Here is a 17,818-nt window from a genome sequence, read left to right on the forward strand (position 1 = left end):
AATAAGACCACCAAAGGCCTTTGTAGCATTAGTGTGCCACAGAAGTCATTATTAATTATGCAATCTTTTCGATTAGGAGATATCTATTATTATGCCAGATTTCGTTTATCTCTTGCATGTGCATCTCACGTGCTTTGAATCTACCTATGTTTATGCCTACCAGTGATGGACCTGGTTCATCCCTGAGTTCCTTTGTCAATCTTCAAAACTATTCTTTACTTTGGCCAACAATGTCATTACCCATCTAGTCGGAGTTCGGAAATTCATATCGTTTCTCGCCATCTTATTTCTGAGAAACGAGGGGACTATCTGTATACGGTCAAAATCGAGCTTGCCCTTCATATGACTAATCGAGATTGGAACATAATAGGACAAGGCTCGAACTTGTGCAATATCGAACTGTGATGCGAGGTAACCAAGAGACCGATCGAGATCGGAACCGTCCAAGATCGAGACCGAAAAGATAGAGATCGAGCGAAACCGAGGGAAGCTTATCGAACCAAAAATAGAAAGCCAGAATATCCACAATTGGCCGAGATTCACAACGGAAATCCCTGCGCATATCAAGGAAATGCCAATTAATTAACCTATCATGAGATTCCTTACTGTATTTTGAATTATATCAAGAGTATAACTTCCTTGCTATATAAAGGGGGTCTGATCATTTGTAGAAGGAGAGATTTTTTCATGCAATATAAAGCAATATATTGTCTTTCTTCTGGTTTTCAATATTTAGTCATTTTGTTCTCATATTAGTTTATTCTCCACTTGGTTTGAGGGTGATCGAACTTGAGGGCCAAGGCTAATTGATTCATTTGGTTTGCATTGAAGTCGGCACATATCTCCAGATAAGTCTCCTTATTTCTTTCCCCGAAAGGGACACCTTTTATTTAGACACAATTCCTTTTTCATTTCCAATTGCTCTTCTATTCTTTTCCATAATTTTTTCTAGATTCCCTTCCGGTCTAATCTTGCATCCAAAGCAAAGCAAAAATGGCTGCAAAAATGGCTACAGTTTCCCCGTAATACCAAGCATAATTTGGAGCATATACGGCATTGATGAAGGCAGGAATCCATATGTGATCTCTTTTGATAAGGCGGACAAAGTGTCTCAAAGAAACTGAAAAGGTCGCTTTAGCAAGACTTGCTTCATGGGAAAAGTTGATAAGCACTACACACAAAGATTGGTTCTAGGTGGAAGACAACTAAGTTTGATTTTAAAGGAAAATTGTCTTGCCTTAGGGATAAGGATCAGCGGTACCATGGACATCCGGGTATGAAACAACCAGGGGAAACGTCAGAAATACAATGTCTCTAGAAAGCGATACAGAGTATTCGGGAACCTCGGTATCACATTGACAAAATCAGTTCTTCGACAGCGGAGGGGTAAATTCAAACTACTAAGGGAATCAAGGCCACAAACCGACCACCACTTTAAAAACTCACAGATTTTTTCTTTGTTTGCAGCATGAACAAAACAGTGAAGAATGGTGATTTCTAAAGGACGAATGTCGCCAAAAGTAAGTTTCCTCAAAATCTCCATTTTCCTTTATTTTTAGCATGCGTAACTATTGTTCATACCTCTCATTTTCGTAGCTTAACCCAGGAAGAACATTTTCGCCTAGGGGGATTCAGCTCATAGTTCCGGGTAGAAGCACTCTTCGCCCAGGTTATTTTCGTAGGTTAACCCAGGTAGAACCTTTTCGCCTAGGGGGATCCAGCTTGTAGTTCCGGGTAGAAGTACTCTTCGCTCAGGTTATTTAGGTAGCTTAACCCAGGTAGAACCTTTTTTTTGCCTAGGGGGATCCAACTCATAGTTCCGAGTAGAAGTACTCTTCGCTCAGGTTGTTTTATGTAGTTTAACCCACGTAGAACCTTTTCGCCTAGGGGATCCATCTCATAGTTTCCGGGTAGAAATACTATTCGCCCAGGATTAGTTTTTTTTTTTTTTTTGTAGCTTAGCCCAGGTAGAACCTTTTCGCCTAGGGGGATCCAACTCATAGTTCCGGGTAGAAGTACTATTCGCCCAGGATTGTCTTTCGTAGCTTAACCTAGGTAGAACCTTTTTCGCCTAGGGGGATTCGGCTATTAGTTCCAGGTAGAAGTATCTTCGCTTAGGTTATTTTCGTAGCTTAACCCAGGTAGAACCTTTTCGCCTAGGGGGATCCAGTTCATAGTTCCGGGTAGAAATACTATTCGCCCAGGATTGGTTTAGGTAGCTTAACCCAGGTAGAACCTTTTCTCCTAGGGGGATCCAGCTCATAGTTCCGGGTAGAAGTACTATTCGCCCAGGATTATTTTTCGTAGCTTAACCTAGGTAGAACCTTTTTCGCCTAGGGGGATTCAACTATTAGTTCCAGGTAGAAGTATCTTCGCTTAGGTTATTTTCGTAGCTTAACCCAGGTAGAACATTTTCGCCTAGGGGGATCCAGTTCATAGTTCAGGGTAGAAATACTATTCGCCCAGGATTGGTTTAGGTAGCTTAACCCAGGTAGAACCTTTTCTCCTAGGGGGATCCAGCTCATAGTTCCGGGTAGAAGTACTATTTGCCCAGGATTGTTTTTCGTAGCTTAACCCAGGTAGAACCTTTTCGCCTAGGGGGATCCAGTTCATAGTTCCGGGTAGAAGTACTCTTCGCCCAGGTTGTTTTTCGTAGCTTAACCCAGGTAGAACCTTTTCGCCTAGGGGGATCCAGTTCATAGTTCCAGTTAGAAGTACTCTTCGCCCATGTTTGCATAATTTGGTTTAATCCGTGTAGAAGTACTCTTTGTCCAGTCTTGTTTTTCATAGTTTAACCTAGGTAGAACTTTTTTTTTTTTTTTGCCAAGGGGATTCAACATTCTTTTTCCCAGTAATATAGGGCATCAACCTTTGGTTACATTTCCTTTTAAGTAATACAGGGCCCCAACCCCTGGTTATATTTTTCTTTTTTGGTAATACAGGGCGCCAACCCCTGGTTACATTTGCTTTTCAGTAATACAGGGCGCCAACCCCTGGTTACATTTCCTTCTCAGTTCTACAGGGCACCAATCCCTGGTTATATTTCCTTTTCAGTAATACAGGGCACCAACCCCTGGTTACATTTCCTTTTCAGTATAGGCTACACCAATCCCTAGCTGTGTTATCCAACATAGGATACTTCATTCCCTAGTTGATTTGAGCTTAAATGCATGGTACACCACTTCCTGATATCATTGCCAATATAGGGTTTCCCATTACCTTGCCACATTTTCCCAACATAAGGTACACCAATACTTAGTTGAGACATTCTTTTGGGATCATGACCTTTTCAGGATACACCATTCCCATTTTTTTTTATTTATTTCTTTCAATAAAGAAGTAGTTTAGAATTTTGTTACAATAACTCACGAAATTTTCCTAGTGAAAACTGGGGCAGAAAAATTTCGTTCGTTTGTTTGTTGTGATGTCTGAGCAGGTTTTTCCTCAAGGCACAGTATTCGAGATGAACAAAAGAAAAAGTCTCAATCAAAAATAAAGAAAAGAAAAGGAAAAGAAAGGGAATCCACATGCAGAAGCAGATGGAAAGGATACGGACTATTCAAGACATGACTGAAGTTACGAGCTTCATATTTCCCGTTTTGCTCAGAAGAAGCCGTAGAAGAATGAACTAGCACTTACAGCTAGCAAGCATCAAGGTTCAGATCAGAGTTTGCATGAACAACCAGTCAAAATTCAAGATCAAGCTCCAAAAGACTTATAGATAGGAATCTTGTAACTCATAGTTGATAGGCTTGTTTAGTTTCTTTCAATTTTGATGTAATAGCAAGACCACGGACCAGAGCCTCGACGGAACCTCACTCGACTCTCCAACTCATCATTCTATCACTTTCCTTGAACTACACGCGACCTGATTCTCTTATAACCCGGGATATATAGGCTGTCCAAAACCAGGACTCGGTTGTACCTTTTTCTTTTATTTTCGTCCTCTTTTGAGTAACGATATGGTCAAAACTTAGTCACACGGCTCACTTTATCTTTGCCTGAAAACTTTTAATGTTTCCAAGCCAAGAGGGGCATGCTGTGAGCACCTAATTTTTTTACCGTATTTGAATATTTCCCGCTCCCATCTTCCCACGCGTGTCCTCACTTTACTTTGTCCCCCGCGTGTGTCCCCACTCTACCTTGTCCCGCCATTCTTGTCCCCTCCCCACCATACCTTGTCCCCCCATGTTTGCTCCCCATTCCACTCTCCATTGTTCCCCACTCCTTGTCCCTCATGCTTGTCCCCTATCATAAACCCCATACCCATTTTCAGCTATTAAAAGACACACATAACACACAAAGAGGGACTCACTCATTCTCTCATCTTGAACAGGGAAGCAACAACCGCATCCTCCCATGACTAACACCCTTCTGCTCATTTCTTCTTGAAAAAGAAAACAGCCTCCAAACTCTCTCATTTCACTCATCTCACTCACTCACTTTCATAGACTCGTAGATATTGACCTCACTCACTGCACTCGCATACAATAGCATCTGAAATTCAAAAACGAGAAAAGCTTCAAAATTTGAGATTAAAAAAAAGGGTTTTGAAGAAGAGAAGGAAAAATAGAGTTGTAGCTGATTTTCAGTCGTCATTTGACTATTCTTGAGGCCTTACTGTTGCTGTCAAGCCTTTGTTTGGCTATTGAAAATTTTATTACTGCTGGTAATTGTACTGTTGTAGTTGGGATTCATCTTCAGAGTTCAACACCTTTGTTTGGATTCCTATTCTGTTATTATTCTGCTCTTAGGTATGTACAATCCAACTGAAAATTACTTTTCAACTATAATATGAGAAATTGGGTATTGTGTTCCATATTTGTGTTTGTTCACTTAGAATCGGCATGTTCTGGTTGTTTAAATTGTTTGGATTCCTTACTGTTTTGTGATATTGATTATGTGTTAAAAAAGGGGATAGAATGTCCATTGATATCTGCTCACATAATTATTTCATTATTAGAGATTATACCATGTTTAAATAATAGTCTATGTTGTGAGTCGATTTTAAGAGTAGTATGCTTTCAAATTCAACCGTTATTTGGACATATCTATTTCTAAAAGAGTCCGGCTCTTTGTGCACTTGAATGAGCGTAGTAATTATGAGGTTTAACTTTTTTCCGTTTTTTAAGGCAGTGTGTTGGAAATTGTAGAGTATAATGTATTATGTCGTTTTCATCTCAAAGTAGCTTGTTAAAATATTAGTTTTAAGTTTTTTGAGAATAATCTGTTGTATGTGATTCAAATGGGTTCAATTGTAAAACAGTCATGAAACAATTTTGGCCTCAAGTTGGACCAAGCTTTAAAGTTTCATGTGTACAGCAATTAATTCCAATAAAAATAAGATTTTTGTTACTAATTAATTAACTCATTATTTTTTAGTAATTAATTTAAATGCTAGACAATTAGTAGTCGCGCTTTAACTTTACGGACTCGCTTGCGTAGCGTGATGTTTAATATTCAATTGATTCAAACAATCTCATATCATATCCATTAGCTTTAATTAATTACTAAATTAGTTAATCCCTTGATATAAATCGCGTATTCGTTTGCGTAGCGCGATAGTTGACATTTAACAAATTCCAAAAATTAATTTATTCGAATTTAGTAATTTTAAAAGTAAATTCGGTCGCACGTTTGCCTGCGTGGTGTGGTTAGGACAATTTAATGTTATTCAAAATTTTCTTTAATAATTTTAATAATTAAAAGCTGATAGATAAAGCACGAAAATCAATAAATTACAGTTTATCCAAAATTAATTCAAGCCAAATGTAGTCAATAAAGCGACCGTGCTAGAACCACGGAACTCGGGGAATGCCTTGAACCTTCTCCCCGGTCAACAGAATTCCTTATCCGGACTTTATTTTCGCAGACCAATAATAAAAGAGTCAAACCTTCCTTCGATTAGGGATTCAAATAAAAGGTGACTTGGAACACCAAAAAATCAATTCCAAGTGGCGACTCTATAAATAAAATAATCCCTACTCAAATTTGTCACTTTAATTGAAGAAACTTTTTAACCCACCATCCACAATCAATAACAAACATTATATCATTTGGGGTAGAAAGGAGGTGTGACACGTATAAATTCAATTATTATCCATTTTCGGATAAATCGTCGTTGCAGTAAGTCAGCAGAACATAACACTATTCAAGATCAAAAGAAAAAGATAGTGATTTCTTTAACTTTACTTCAAGATGGAGTTCGCCGAAGCAACATCACAAATGCCTATTATAGTTTCTCATCACTATAAAACCTTATAGCTCCACATTTGTAATTCAGAAAAAAAACTGTCGGTTGAAGCATTTGGTTAAATGAAATTATTTCTATAGAAATCAAGGCTGATGAGATGTAAAGTTCTCTTGGGATGACAACCCAGAACTTTCCATGAAATAGTCTTAAATGGTTTTTTTAAGGAAATAATAGTAGACATCATACCAAGTATTTTGTTTAAAAAATGTATGTCAATCTTGAGAGACCTTGGCCAATGCAAATCTGAAAACACTGACAATGAAGTCAACTTAGAACTTTCCTTGAAATATACCTAAATGATTTTAGTAGTATATATTAGACATTTTAAGTAATGGGTGTCAAATGAATAGTCAAACTTGAGAGACCTTGGCCCTTGCAAATCTAAACACACGCTTTAGCACTGAATTAGCAAGAGAAAAAGGGAAATCTCATTACTTGTATTTAACTAAGACTAGACATTATACACAACTGATACGTTATGTTGTTCAGAGCTTAGTTGGATATTAATGTGAAATGTGAGTCAACACTTGAAGATCCTCATAGATTAATGTGGTATAATTCTATCTTGGGAAAATAAAATTTATTATTCTCTTCCTTTGTTCTCTATTTGTTTAAGTTAGCGCCCTGTTTGAAAGTTTAAAAATTTGTCTTTCATGGCTTTTTTCTTCTTTACCTAAATTTGTTTGGAGTAAGATGGCTGGTGAATAGAGGAAGATGAGATCAATACGCTGCAACTTCAATCTCGTTATTTTTTGTTCTACATTGGGAACTTTGATTGAGAGGGTACGATAAATTACCTTTGTATTATATCATTCTTTATCGATAAATATAAAAACTAATAGGAAAAATTATGACTATTCCATATAATTAACAATTGAAAAACCTAGACTTACTTCACTTGGAGCAAAATATAAATTTCATATTGTCTTCTTAGTTCTTACTCCAATATAGAGTTTCTGAGATAGAAATGACAAGCAAATTAAATATTACGTGAAATATAAATGACAATGAATTGGCACTGAAAATTTTAACAGCTGGGATTATTACAGAAAGTCCTAAACGTTTTTGGATAGCATATATATAGCCGTGTCTCATGCCGTCAGCAACATATATGAACGCTTGTTTCTCTTTCCCGCTCGTGGCACCATTTAATTTGGGGCCGATTTTTCCTCAAATCACTGAATAATTACAGCTAATGATTATAGTTAATTACAAACATTTAGAACAATAACTAATGACAAATTTGAAACTAATGATTATGTGTTATTAGTATTCTTTGGTATTAGGATTTAGGAGTATAACATTTACTTTGGTATTGAATGACTGACATGATCTTTGTATCCCCAATTATGTGATTGACAATTATAGCTATATGGGCAAAAAAATATCTTTGAAATGGGCAAGCCACGTCAGCACCATTATAGCCTTCATCAACCGCCACGTGCTATCAGTAAGGTCCCTACAAAGATTGTCCTCGGGGCGAAGTAGCCTCGAGATAATAAAAGGTGCGGTCGAAGAGTCATCAAAGATCAAGGTCGCGAAATCATCGTAGTTCAAGGTCGATGTCGAGGTCGAGCATCCTATACAGAGTAATAACGGTTAGTTCTAAGATCAGAAATAAAAGAGAATATTCTAGTGAATATTCTCTGCACATGTACTATTAGGGTTTCTAGGACACACTCCCTATAAATAAAAAGAGATACAATGATATGGGACATGAGATATTTTTTTGTAAAGAACACATTGATTATATAGAGGGAATCTGGTCCTATTACAAGGGAAAGTGTACAGTTAGCCACTAATTAGAGATGTCTTTACTCTTTAGCCACTGTTTAAAATGTATTTACTCTTTAGCTAATGCTTAATAAATTTTTACCCGCCCGGACAAAAATACCAATGGGCTAGACATGGGTAATGTGTAAATAATAAGGACATGGTGTCCTTAATTTCATGAATGTTGTGTAAATATTAAGGACAAAGTGTCTTGTATTTGCACCTTCCGTTGTTAAACTTTAGGACATCATGTCCTTAACTTCATATGTGCAGTGTAAATGTTAAGGACATGGCGTCCGTGTGTTGTGTAAATGTTAAGGATATAATGTCCTTAACTTGTATTGCACCTTCTATTGTTGAACTTTAGGACCTCATGTCCTTAACTTCATATATCTAGTGTAAATGTTAAGGACATGGTGTCATTAACTTCATATGTGTAGTGTAAATGTTAAGGATATAGTATCCTTAACTTGTATTGCACCTTCTGTTGTTAAACTTTAAGACCTCATGTCCTTAATTTCATATGTGCGGTGTAAATGTTAAGGACATGGTGTCCGTAACTTCATTTGTGCAGTGTAAATGTTAAGGACATAGTGTCCTTAACTTTATGAGTGTTATGTAAATATTAAGGACATTGTGTCATTAACTTCATGAATGTTGTGTAAATATTAAGGACAAAGTGTCATGTATTTGCACCTTCCGTTGTTAAACTTTAGGACATCATGTCCTTAACTTCATATGTGTAGTGTAAATATTAAGGACATGGCGTCCTTAACTTCATGTGTGCAGTGTAAATGTTAAGGACACCATGTCCCTAATATTTACACAACACTCATGAAGAAAGGGTAAAAATATATTTTCGTATTAATTTTAATGGAGTAGTGGCTATTTTTGCTCAGCATTAAAAATACTGAATAAAAACTAAATACCATATTAAAAAGTGGCTATCCCTATCATTCATCATTGTGAGAAAAAATACCCACTGATCTCATCCCTTTTCGGGTGACTCACATGCTTTATTTACTTAATTAATATTTATTGCTATTTATTACTATTTAATGTCATATTCCATCTTTTTAGATCTTTGAATATTGTTATCATTCTTTGCCCTCTAGACAAAATATACTAGTTGTTTTGTCTTGACACTTGTACCTTTATATTCCAGATATTATTTTTAGCTTAGATTAACTCTTCCTTATATAAATTTAATTGGTTGACTCAAGATCTATATTCTCGATCAAATAATTTGACGTCGTCTGTGGGGATTTCTTAGTTAATTTTTTAGTTTTCTTTAGATCTATATTCCTTTAGTTTTCTTTAGATCAAATCAAAATTAAGGCGATTCACCATACTTTTAGAAGGAAAAAAGTAATTTGAATAGAAGCATAAGTAGTGTTTGAATAAACAGAAAAAGTAGCTTTTTTTGAAAGGTTCTTTTTTTTTGAAAAATATCTTTTTTTTAAATACTTCACAAAATAAACTGATTTTAAAAGCTTAGTCTATTTGTCAATTAGAAAAAGGAATAAGTGGAATGAAACTTTGAAAAAAAATATTCTTCTATTTTTTTGGTTCTAGAAAAGAGAAAGTTGATGAAGTGCAGTTCGAGAGGACAATAGACTCTTTTTAATTTATTTGGACCTATCAGTTTTCCTTCATATTTATCTCCTTAGTTCTTTTTTACATTTTCTCAATTATCCGGATCAATGGTGTTATCACTTATCAAATCAATAGTGTTCTCTCTTTCGTGTATATGGCTTCTAATATCTAAACTACTAGAGAAAGCATCAGTTGTCTATTCTTATCCTAGTTGTCAAGAACTTTGTCTTTTAACAGCTTCTAATTTTTTAGAACATTTTGAATTAAAAAGTTGGGGGGGGCCTAATATCTGAATGGGCAAATTAACTTAAATGTTAAATATTGAACTATAAATTTCGTATTTCTTTTTCCCTCATAATTCTATATTCATTACAAATTTCGAGCCAAAATAATAGGTAGAATGATAGTTCATTACTCAAATGGTCACTCAACTATTCCAAATTATTTGCTAAAGTTATTTTTCTTTCTTTTGTAACAACAAAGTCACTTAACTATGCCTATAGCACTCAGAGGGTCACTCAACTAGAATTTTTAAATTTTGGATTATCAAATATCTATTTTACCCTCTAAATTATAAACATTTATCTTCTTTTTATTTTTTAACTTTTTAAAATTATGATTTTTCTCTTTTTAGTTTATATTTTGGACTTACCTATATAATAAATAAATTTTATTTATAAATTAAAAAAATAAAAAGTATTTAAGCATATATAATGCTGGAATAACAAAATAATGAGCAAGTAAAAAAATTAATTAGAATAATTTGTTCGTATTAACCACAAAAATTTTAAAAATTATTTACATAATTGAGAATGAAAGAAAATAAAGGTTGTAAAATATATATTTCATGCACGTAATATAAATAATTTTATTAAATAAAGGTATTTTTATAATATACATTATATATGGTTGAAAATTATGCTCAATTATATTATTATTCTGTCATTATATGAGCTGAAAACTAATTTTTTATTTTATAAATAAAATATATTTTTCTATTGGTGTAAGTCCACAATGTAGATTAAAGAGAGAGAAAACTTATAATATTTAAAAAGTTAAAAAAAATTGATAATTTAGAGGGTAAAATAAGTATTTGACAATCAAAAATTTGAAAAATAGTTGAGTGACCTTCTGAGTGCTATATGCATAGTTAAGTGACTTTGTTGTTACAAACGAAAGAAAAATGACTTTACCAGATAATTTGGGATAGTTGAGTGACCATTTGAGTAATGAACTCGGTAGAATGGTAGTACACGTTCACAAACTAATTAAAATTTTAAATGTGCGTTTGCTTATAGGAAAATTAAGTGCTGTTTGTATTAGGATATTAAATAATTTATAGTTTGGATAAGAGTGAATTAATAGAGTGAACAATTAAAAACAAAAAAGAATAAAAATATTACATTGTGGTAGGATGTATTAGTATTTAGTGGGGATGTACATAAAAATCGTGGGCAGACACCTAGTTAACTTCCCCCACTCGTGGGGACTGATATAAAACTCCCTTTTTCTCTACATATGCTATTAATGTCTTTTCTTTCATTTTCGCTCTCACAACTACTAACGACAATTTTGTCCATTTTCTTTCTCTTTTCTAATGGGATTTCTTTTCTTTTTTTTCCCCTTTTCTCGTATTAAATAAAATTATAAAATGATTGCCACAGCATCCAAATATGGTTCATATTTAAGTGGGCTTCATGCAAATGTTTCCTACTCCGTTGACCTTTATTTGACAAAGGTTGAATTGAAGAAGGGTGGACCTATAACCATCTTGTCCTCACCCAATCTTGCCTTGGTATCTTGAAAATAAAGCAAATACTTCAAATATCTTAGTATTTAATTTATGTAAGATAAGGTGGTTGCTATGACGATAAGCACAATTCACTTCCAATCAAGAGGTTGTGAGTTCGAGTCATTCCAAGAGCAAGATGAGGAGTTCTTGGAGTAAAGGATGCCGAGTTTCTATTGGAAACAGCCTCTCTATCTCAGGGTAGGGGTAAGGTATGTATACACACTACCCTCCTCATACCCACTAGTGAGATTATACTGTTGTTGTTGTAAGACTAGTTTAGTATTACAGTGTTATGAATTCGAATCTGGTAGCATTTATGATAATATCGTAAAAATGAACTCTAAATATCTTCTTTTGTTCAAACAAGAGATGAAAATTCCTAAATTACAAAAGGAAAAAGAGCACAGCGAAACATTTAAAGATATTCACGTGGTTTATTACTTTATTCTAAACAAGAAAGGAATGAAGAGATTTAATCCTCATTTTCCTATATTGGCGAGATTGAGTTAAATACCTATAACCGTAAGACTTATACTTTTGCACAATACTACATTCTTTACTAATAATAAAGTCTACCAAATATTTGAGATCACAAAGATTGTCTAAATCTAGATTTTAATTCTTTCTAATAGAAAGGTAACTTTTGTATATATAGAAGTCCCTCTTTGTGTAACAATACTTACTTTGCAAAACTCATGTCCTTTCCTTGAAAACTAATACTTCCAATTTTCAAAATAGAAAAAATGTTTTATCAGAATTAAGGTAAAAAATTATTCGTATAAGATGTTTACATCAAATAATTTAACTTTAGTAGTAAAAAATAACAGTACTACTTATATGCATGGAAAAAAATATTTTTTATTCATTGATTATGTGTAAACACACGTAAACATTTTTACCGGCTAAAATGTAGGAAATTTTTCCCTTTTCTCTTGCATTTATTTCTTCAAGAATGGGTTTGGACAGAATTTGCCAGTTTCTGAATTTTTTAAACAGTTAACAGGTAAAATTTGAAATAAGTTAAAAAATTCCATACCATAAATGCAGTATTATTTTAAGATCCTTACTAGGTTTGAAATTTAACCCTTCATTACTAGTGCCACCCCTTACAAATACAAAGTACACTCATCACTTCCCATTTCACCCCCCTCTTTTCCCCTTTTTCTCCATTTTCTTTCTTCCATGTTTAGTAACTTGCTTTCTCCACACCCCTCTCTGTTCTAACTAATCTTTACTCAACAAAAAAAAAAAAAGAAAAAAAAAAGCCCCAAAGTTAATAATTCTTGCCTTACTCTTGTAGCAAGTAAAGAACAATGATTCGAACCAACTTGTTATGATTATTTCCCCTTCATTCTTGCTTGAACCCCACAACTCTTCTTTGCTTTACTATTTTTTTTAAATTATAAAGTTTGTATTTTATCAAGAAATTCACAACAATGGCTGAAACCCCATCTCAGAAAGAATATGAAAAAGTTACTTTCTTGATTGTTGTTAAGAAAATGAAGAGATTCAGGCTTTTTGAGCCCTCTTTGAGCATTCTTGGATTCTTCTTAGTTATATGTCTTGTTTTGTGCTTTGCCTTGTTGGATTACAGAAGTGTGGCTAAAGTCTTGAAATATTCTGCAGAGTCTCAGAGGTTTTTATGGTTGAGGTTTAATAGGCCAAATAATATTGCTGAAAGTAAAAGAGTTGATTTTTTGAGTGAAAATGGCAGTGTTTGTAATGTGTTTGATGGTGATTGGGTTTGGGATGACAGTTATCCTTTGTATAATTCTAGAGATTGTAAATTCTTAGATGAAGGTTTCAGGTGTACTGAAAATGGAAGGCCTGATTTGTTCTATACAAAATGGAGATGGCAGCCTAAACATTGCAATTTGCCCAGGTTTTTATCCAAAGTTTGCATTTTTTTAATTTTAAATTTTACCCTAATTTTGTGATAGTATCTTGAATTCTGTTTGTGAAATAGTATTTGTATTTTGAGTTTATTTTTATTTGCAATATTTTGGAGAAAACTAGCATTGGACATGTCAATTTGGGTTGCTTTCTGGTGAAACATGTTTTTGATGAAATTTGCATTTGTAAATTTGTCCTTCTTTTAGTCTATGTTTATTTTATTAGCATTTATAATGGCATAATCCACACTACTTAACAATATAACGTTATGTGAAGGTGACTTGATTGTGATGTCTATTCAGCATATTGCTTTTCTTAATCAAAGGGGTAGTGTTAAACTTGTTCAACCAAAAAGTCACAGAAACAGAGATTATCACTTGGTCTTAAAAGTCACAATTCAACCAAAGAAATTAGAGATTTACTTTTTCAATCCATGAAACAGATTTAATCCCAGGACCATGCTAGAGAAACTGCGGAATAAACGTATAGTGTTTGCCGGAGACTCAATTGGGAGAAACCAGTGGGAGTCTTTGCTTTGCATCCTTTCTTCAGCTATAGCCAACAAGGACACAATCTATGAAGTAAATGGCAATCCTATCACGAAACACAAAGGGTTTTTGGTCTTCAAGTTTGCTGATTACAATTGCACCGTGGAATACTATAGGGCGCCGTTTCTCGTGCTGCAGAGCCGACCTCCTGCTGGATCCCCAGCCAATATAAGAACAACTCTAAAGTTAGATAAAATGGACTGGAGTTCTTTAAAATGGAGGGATGCAGATGTCATTGTTTTCAATACCGGACATTGGTGGAACTATGAGAAGACCATAAGAGGGTAAATTTTCCCACTTAACTCTATTTTTTTAACTCTTGTTTTTCCTTTCGATCTGCTTATGATTCTCAAGATGAACTGTTAATGTTAGTATACTGATTCTGCCGTGCTTAGTCGAGCCATTCTGAAACTAAGCAGTGTCTTTGATGTAGACATTGTCTTCATCGTTTGTGATACTGTGCTATCTTATGTATTAAACTGCAATATGAAAATGTTTTCAGGGGTTGTTACTTCCAAGAGGGGTCAGAGGTGAAGATGAATATGAGAGTGGATACTGCCTATGAGAGGTCTTTGCAAACGGTGTTAGACTGGGTAAATCGTGAAGTAAACTCCAATAAAACCCAGGTCTTCTTTCGGACGTATGCCCCGGTACATTTCAGGTTGGTTCCAAGTTTCTTTGTCCTTGCTAATTTGTTCTTTGGGCCTATAATTGTTAAACACTTTGCACCTCTACTCACCTTGCAGTCATGACATAACTTGGTTAGCGATCTTAAGCTTTACTATACCCTCATGTTGACAAACCCGGAGTTTGTGCTACTTGAGGATCATAAGACACGAATATGACCTCAATAGAATGGACTTGGTACATACATGTAACATCTATGGTCGATTGACTTGGCACTGGAGTTGGCTATTGGTCAGAGCACTTTCTGACACATTGTTCTATACTTCAAAGCATAAAGCATAAGCGGAAATACCATTTTTTGTGTGCTCTAGAGCTTTCTTTAGTGCTCCAAAGGGCATGAATCCTGTTTCTGTTCATAAGTTCAATACGCTGACCTTTGAACAGATGGTCTTCTTTTTTACCCTATATTAATTTCTATATTAAAAAAACAGACAGTCTTCTTTTAGTTATTTCTTGAGTGGTTGTCTTTTTCTTTAGTTCCTTTTGCCCCTTCATTTTTCTTATATGTGGGCACCTGTTTTTAGGCAGGGGGTTCTGTAGGGAAAAAAAAACTTCCGCTCCCTCACCTTGCTGTTAACCTGGATGATATGATCATTTCTGCTTGTTTTGGTGATAGCCTGTGGTTATTGACAAAGCTATATATTGCGTGATTTGCAGAGGTGGAGACTGGAGAACCGGGGGAAGCTGTCACCTGGAGGCACTTCCAGATTTAGGCTCTTCATTGGTGCCACCCCACACGTGGGCTCGATACAGTATATTTCGTGATGTAATGTCAACTCGCTCAAACTCGTCAAATCTAGGAGCATTACATGTTCTAAACGTAACACATCTGACCTCCAGAAGAAAAGATGGACATTCATCTATGTACTATTTGGGTCCTGAGGTAGGCCCCGCACCTATCAATAGGCAAGATTGCAGCCACTGGTGCCTGCCAGGAGTCCCAGATACATGGAATGAGCTACTCTATGCCCTATTTATGAAGCGCGAAGCAACTCAAACTTGGAATACCTCAACCATCCAGGTACAATGATCGGAGGTTGCTGCTAAGAGATGTAAACTACATCTGTACGCTCTCCACAGGACTAAGATGTGTCAAATATAAGGATGCTTGTCCGATAAAATACAGTATCGAGGAGATACAAAAAATTACCAGACACAGGAGGCAAGGCAAGAACCTGTCTCGTGGCTGTTTCAAGACTTGCTTCTATGTAGAGTGGGTATTGACTGAAGAGAAGCCCAATTTAGGGGCAAGTTGTAAACAGGGTCATAGAATAAAATAGATATAACCTCATAGATAGGAGTATTTCAAATGTAGTGATTATCATGCTTTTAGGGCATCAAATGTAGAGATATCAAGTTTTGGTTACAACTTGTAGCTGGACAAAGAAAAGAATCTAACTTGAAATAGTTCTGTCAATTAAACTATTCTGTCTGTATTCTTTGATTGCATTGAGACATACATAATGCAACTAAACTTAGCCTGCATATCCGGATTCCAAAAATGAAGCAATTCTACTCCTTCAATATCTAAGTACTAACTCTTTTGCTTTTAAGTCTATCCTTAATGTTAGAATTGTCCACAAATTTCCAATATTAACTTCAAATATAGATGGCAAAAACACTTGATGATTTCTTCAAATCTATCGAAGTCTCGGTGGACAGAGTTATTTGGTATATGTGCTGGGAGGCAGCATGTACCTCGTGGATTTAGTGGTGAGGCAAGCCTGAACACCATGGTTATGAAAAGAAAAATGCTAAATTGGTACTAACAATACACAATGTTACTTTACTTAAATTCGGAGGTTCAAGGTAATTTTCTTAAAATTTTAAATAAACTGAATTTGGGTTTCTAAAAGGGAGAGCTGAAAGCCCAAACAAAGCTCTAGCCATATTAATTCTCATTGAATAGGAGTGCTTCACGTTAACATGGGATAACGAACGTAGATATTTTAAAGTTATAAGTGTTTACCCGGAAAATCGGATATAGTTGAATTTATATGTAGTTCTAAGGATATGTGATATAGCTTGACATAAATCGTACGTAGCAGTGGAAATATTTAGATTTTTGGCTATAAAAACGGGAGATAAATTATTGAACAAGAAGAGTGAGTATGCTGAGTAAAACAAGCTCAAGAGATTTATCATTCAATAAGAGAAGTAGTCTTTTCTTACAATGTGTGAACCTGCCCTGTGCTTACAAGGATTCCCCCTTTATAGTAGAGGGATCTTACTTTATTTATAATAAAAAATATATAGTGGAGAACACATGATGAATTGTCTTTCTCGATTTCCGCCAAGATTCTCTCCCCTAGTGCGGTTGCAACGGCTCTTGTCTGCGAGCTCGATACTGGCTCGAGCTCGGTATTGGGTCGAACACTCGGTCTTGGTTCGAGTTCGACATTCGGGGTGAGTATCAATCGGTCTGTGCGTCTCCGACAATCTTCACATTGCCTTGCGGTTCGATTTGGTCATGGGCTCGATAACGATACCGAGTCGATTCCTCGATTGGTCTTGGAGCTCGAAGCATGTTTGTACTATCTTCGGAACTCATCTCGAAGTCTCACTTCGGTCGCTTACCATCCGAACTCGATCAAATGTACGAAGGCCTAAATTTATTTCGACCGTATACAGATAGTCCCCTCGTTTCTCAGGAAGAATGTGATGAGAAGCGATATGATTTTCCTTGATCGAATTATAAGCTGACGTTTTTACTGGGCTCGATCATGACATACGTGATAGTTGTCCCGTCGATTTAGTCTTTCAAGGTATTTAATACATGTCATACGGTGGTCGGCCACCGCTGATACTGAACCGTCACGGTATAAACATATAAATAACCCTTCCATTTATCATTTACCACTTTTACATCTTCAATCTTCCAAATTTTCTTACTCTCTCTGTCCCTCTTTCACCGCTTGTAGAGTCACCTTCACCAGCGTTTGGCACCATCAACCTTTCATCTTCCTTTGTTTTTCTTTTTCTTATATCAATGGCAAAAACTTTAAAAACCGTATCTTAGAAGGAGAAAGCTTCTTCTTCACGGTCGTCCGGCGACAAGGCGCCGATGGAGCCGCCTCCCCATGAGTATGTTCCTGGCCCGTGTCCTCTAAAGATCGATTTTAAGATTGAAAATCCTTCGTCGGTTCTGGGTCGATATGAGCATGTGTCGATGTACATGTGCTCGATAACAGAGGGCCATCTCAAGGCTGTGAGGAAAGACTACAACTGGGGTTCCGAGGTTGTGTTGCAAATTCCCTCTTCCGAAGAGAGCATCAT

General features: G+C 35.6%; 1 protein-coding gene across 1 annotated transcript; it reads left to right on the top strand.

Moving 5' to 3' along the window:
* Positions 1-12,717: 12,717 nt before the first annotated feature.
* Positions 12,718-15,964, top strand: LOC104084880 (protein trichome birefringence-like 10). The gene is made up of 4 exons (XM_009588839.4): positions 12,718-13,296; positions 13,750-14,139; positions 14,358-14,516; positions 15,200-15,964. Exons 1-4 carry the CDS (start codon positions 12,851-12,853, stop codon positions 15,570-15,572), a joined length of 1,368 nt encoding a protein of 455 aa, XP_009587134.1. The 5' UTR covers positions 12,718-12,850; the 3' UTR covers positions 15,573-15,964.
* Positions 15,965-17,818: the final 1,854 nt, after the last annotated feature.

The sequence above is a fragment of the Nicotiana tomentosiformis genome, chromosome 9 (assembly GCF_000390325.3).
Source record: "Nicotiana tomentosiformis chromosome 9, ASM39032v3, whole genome shotgun sequence".
Taxonomy (NCBI): domain Eukaryota; kingdom Viridiplantae; phylum Streptophyta; class Magnoliopsida; order Solanales; family Solanaceae; genus Nicotiana; species Nicotiana tomentosiformis.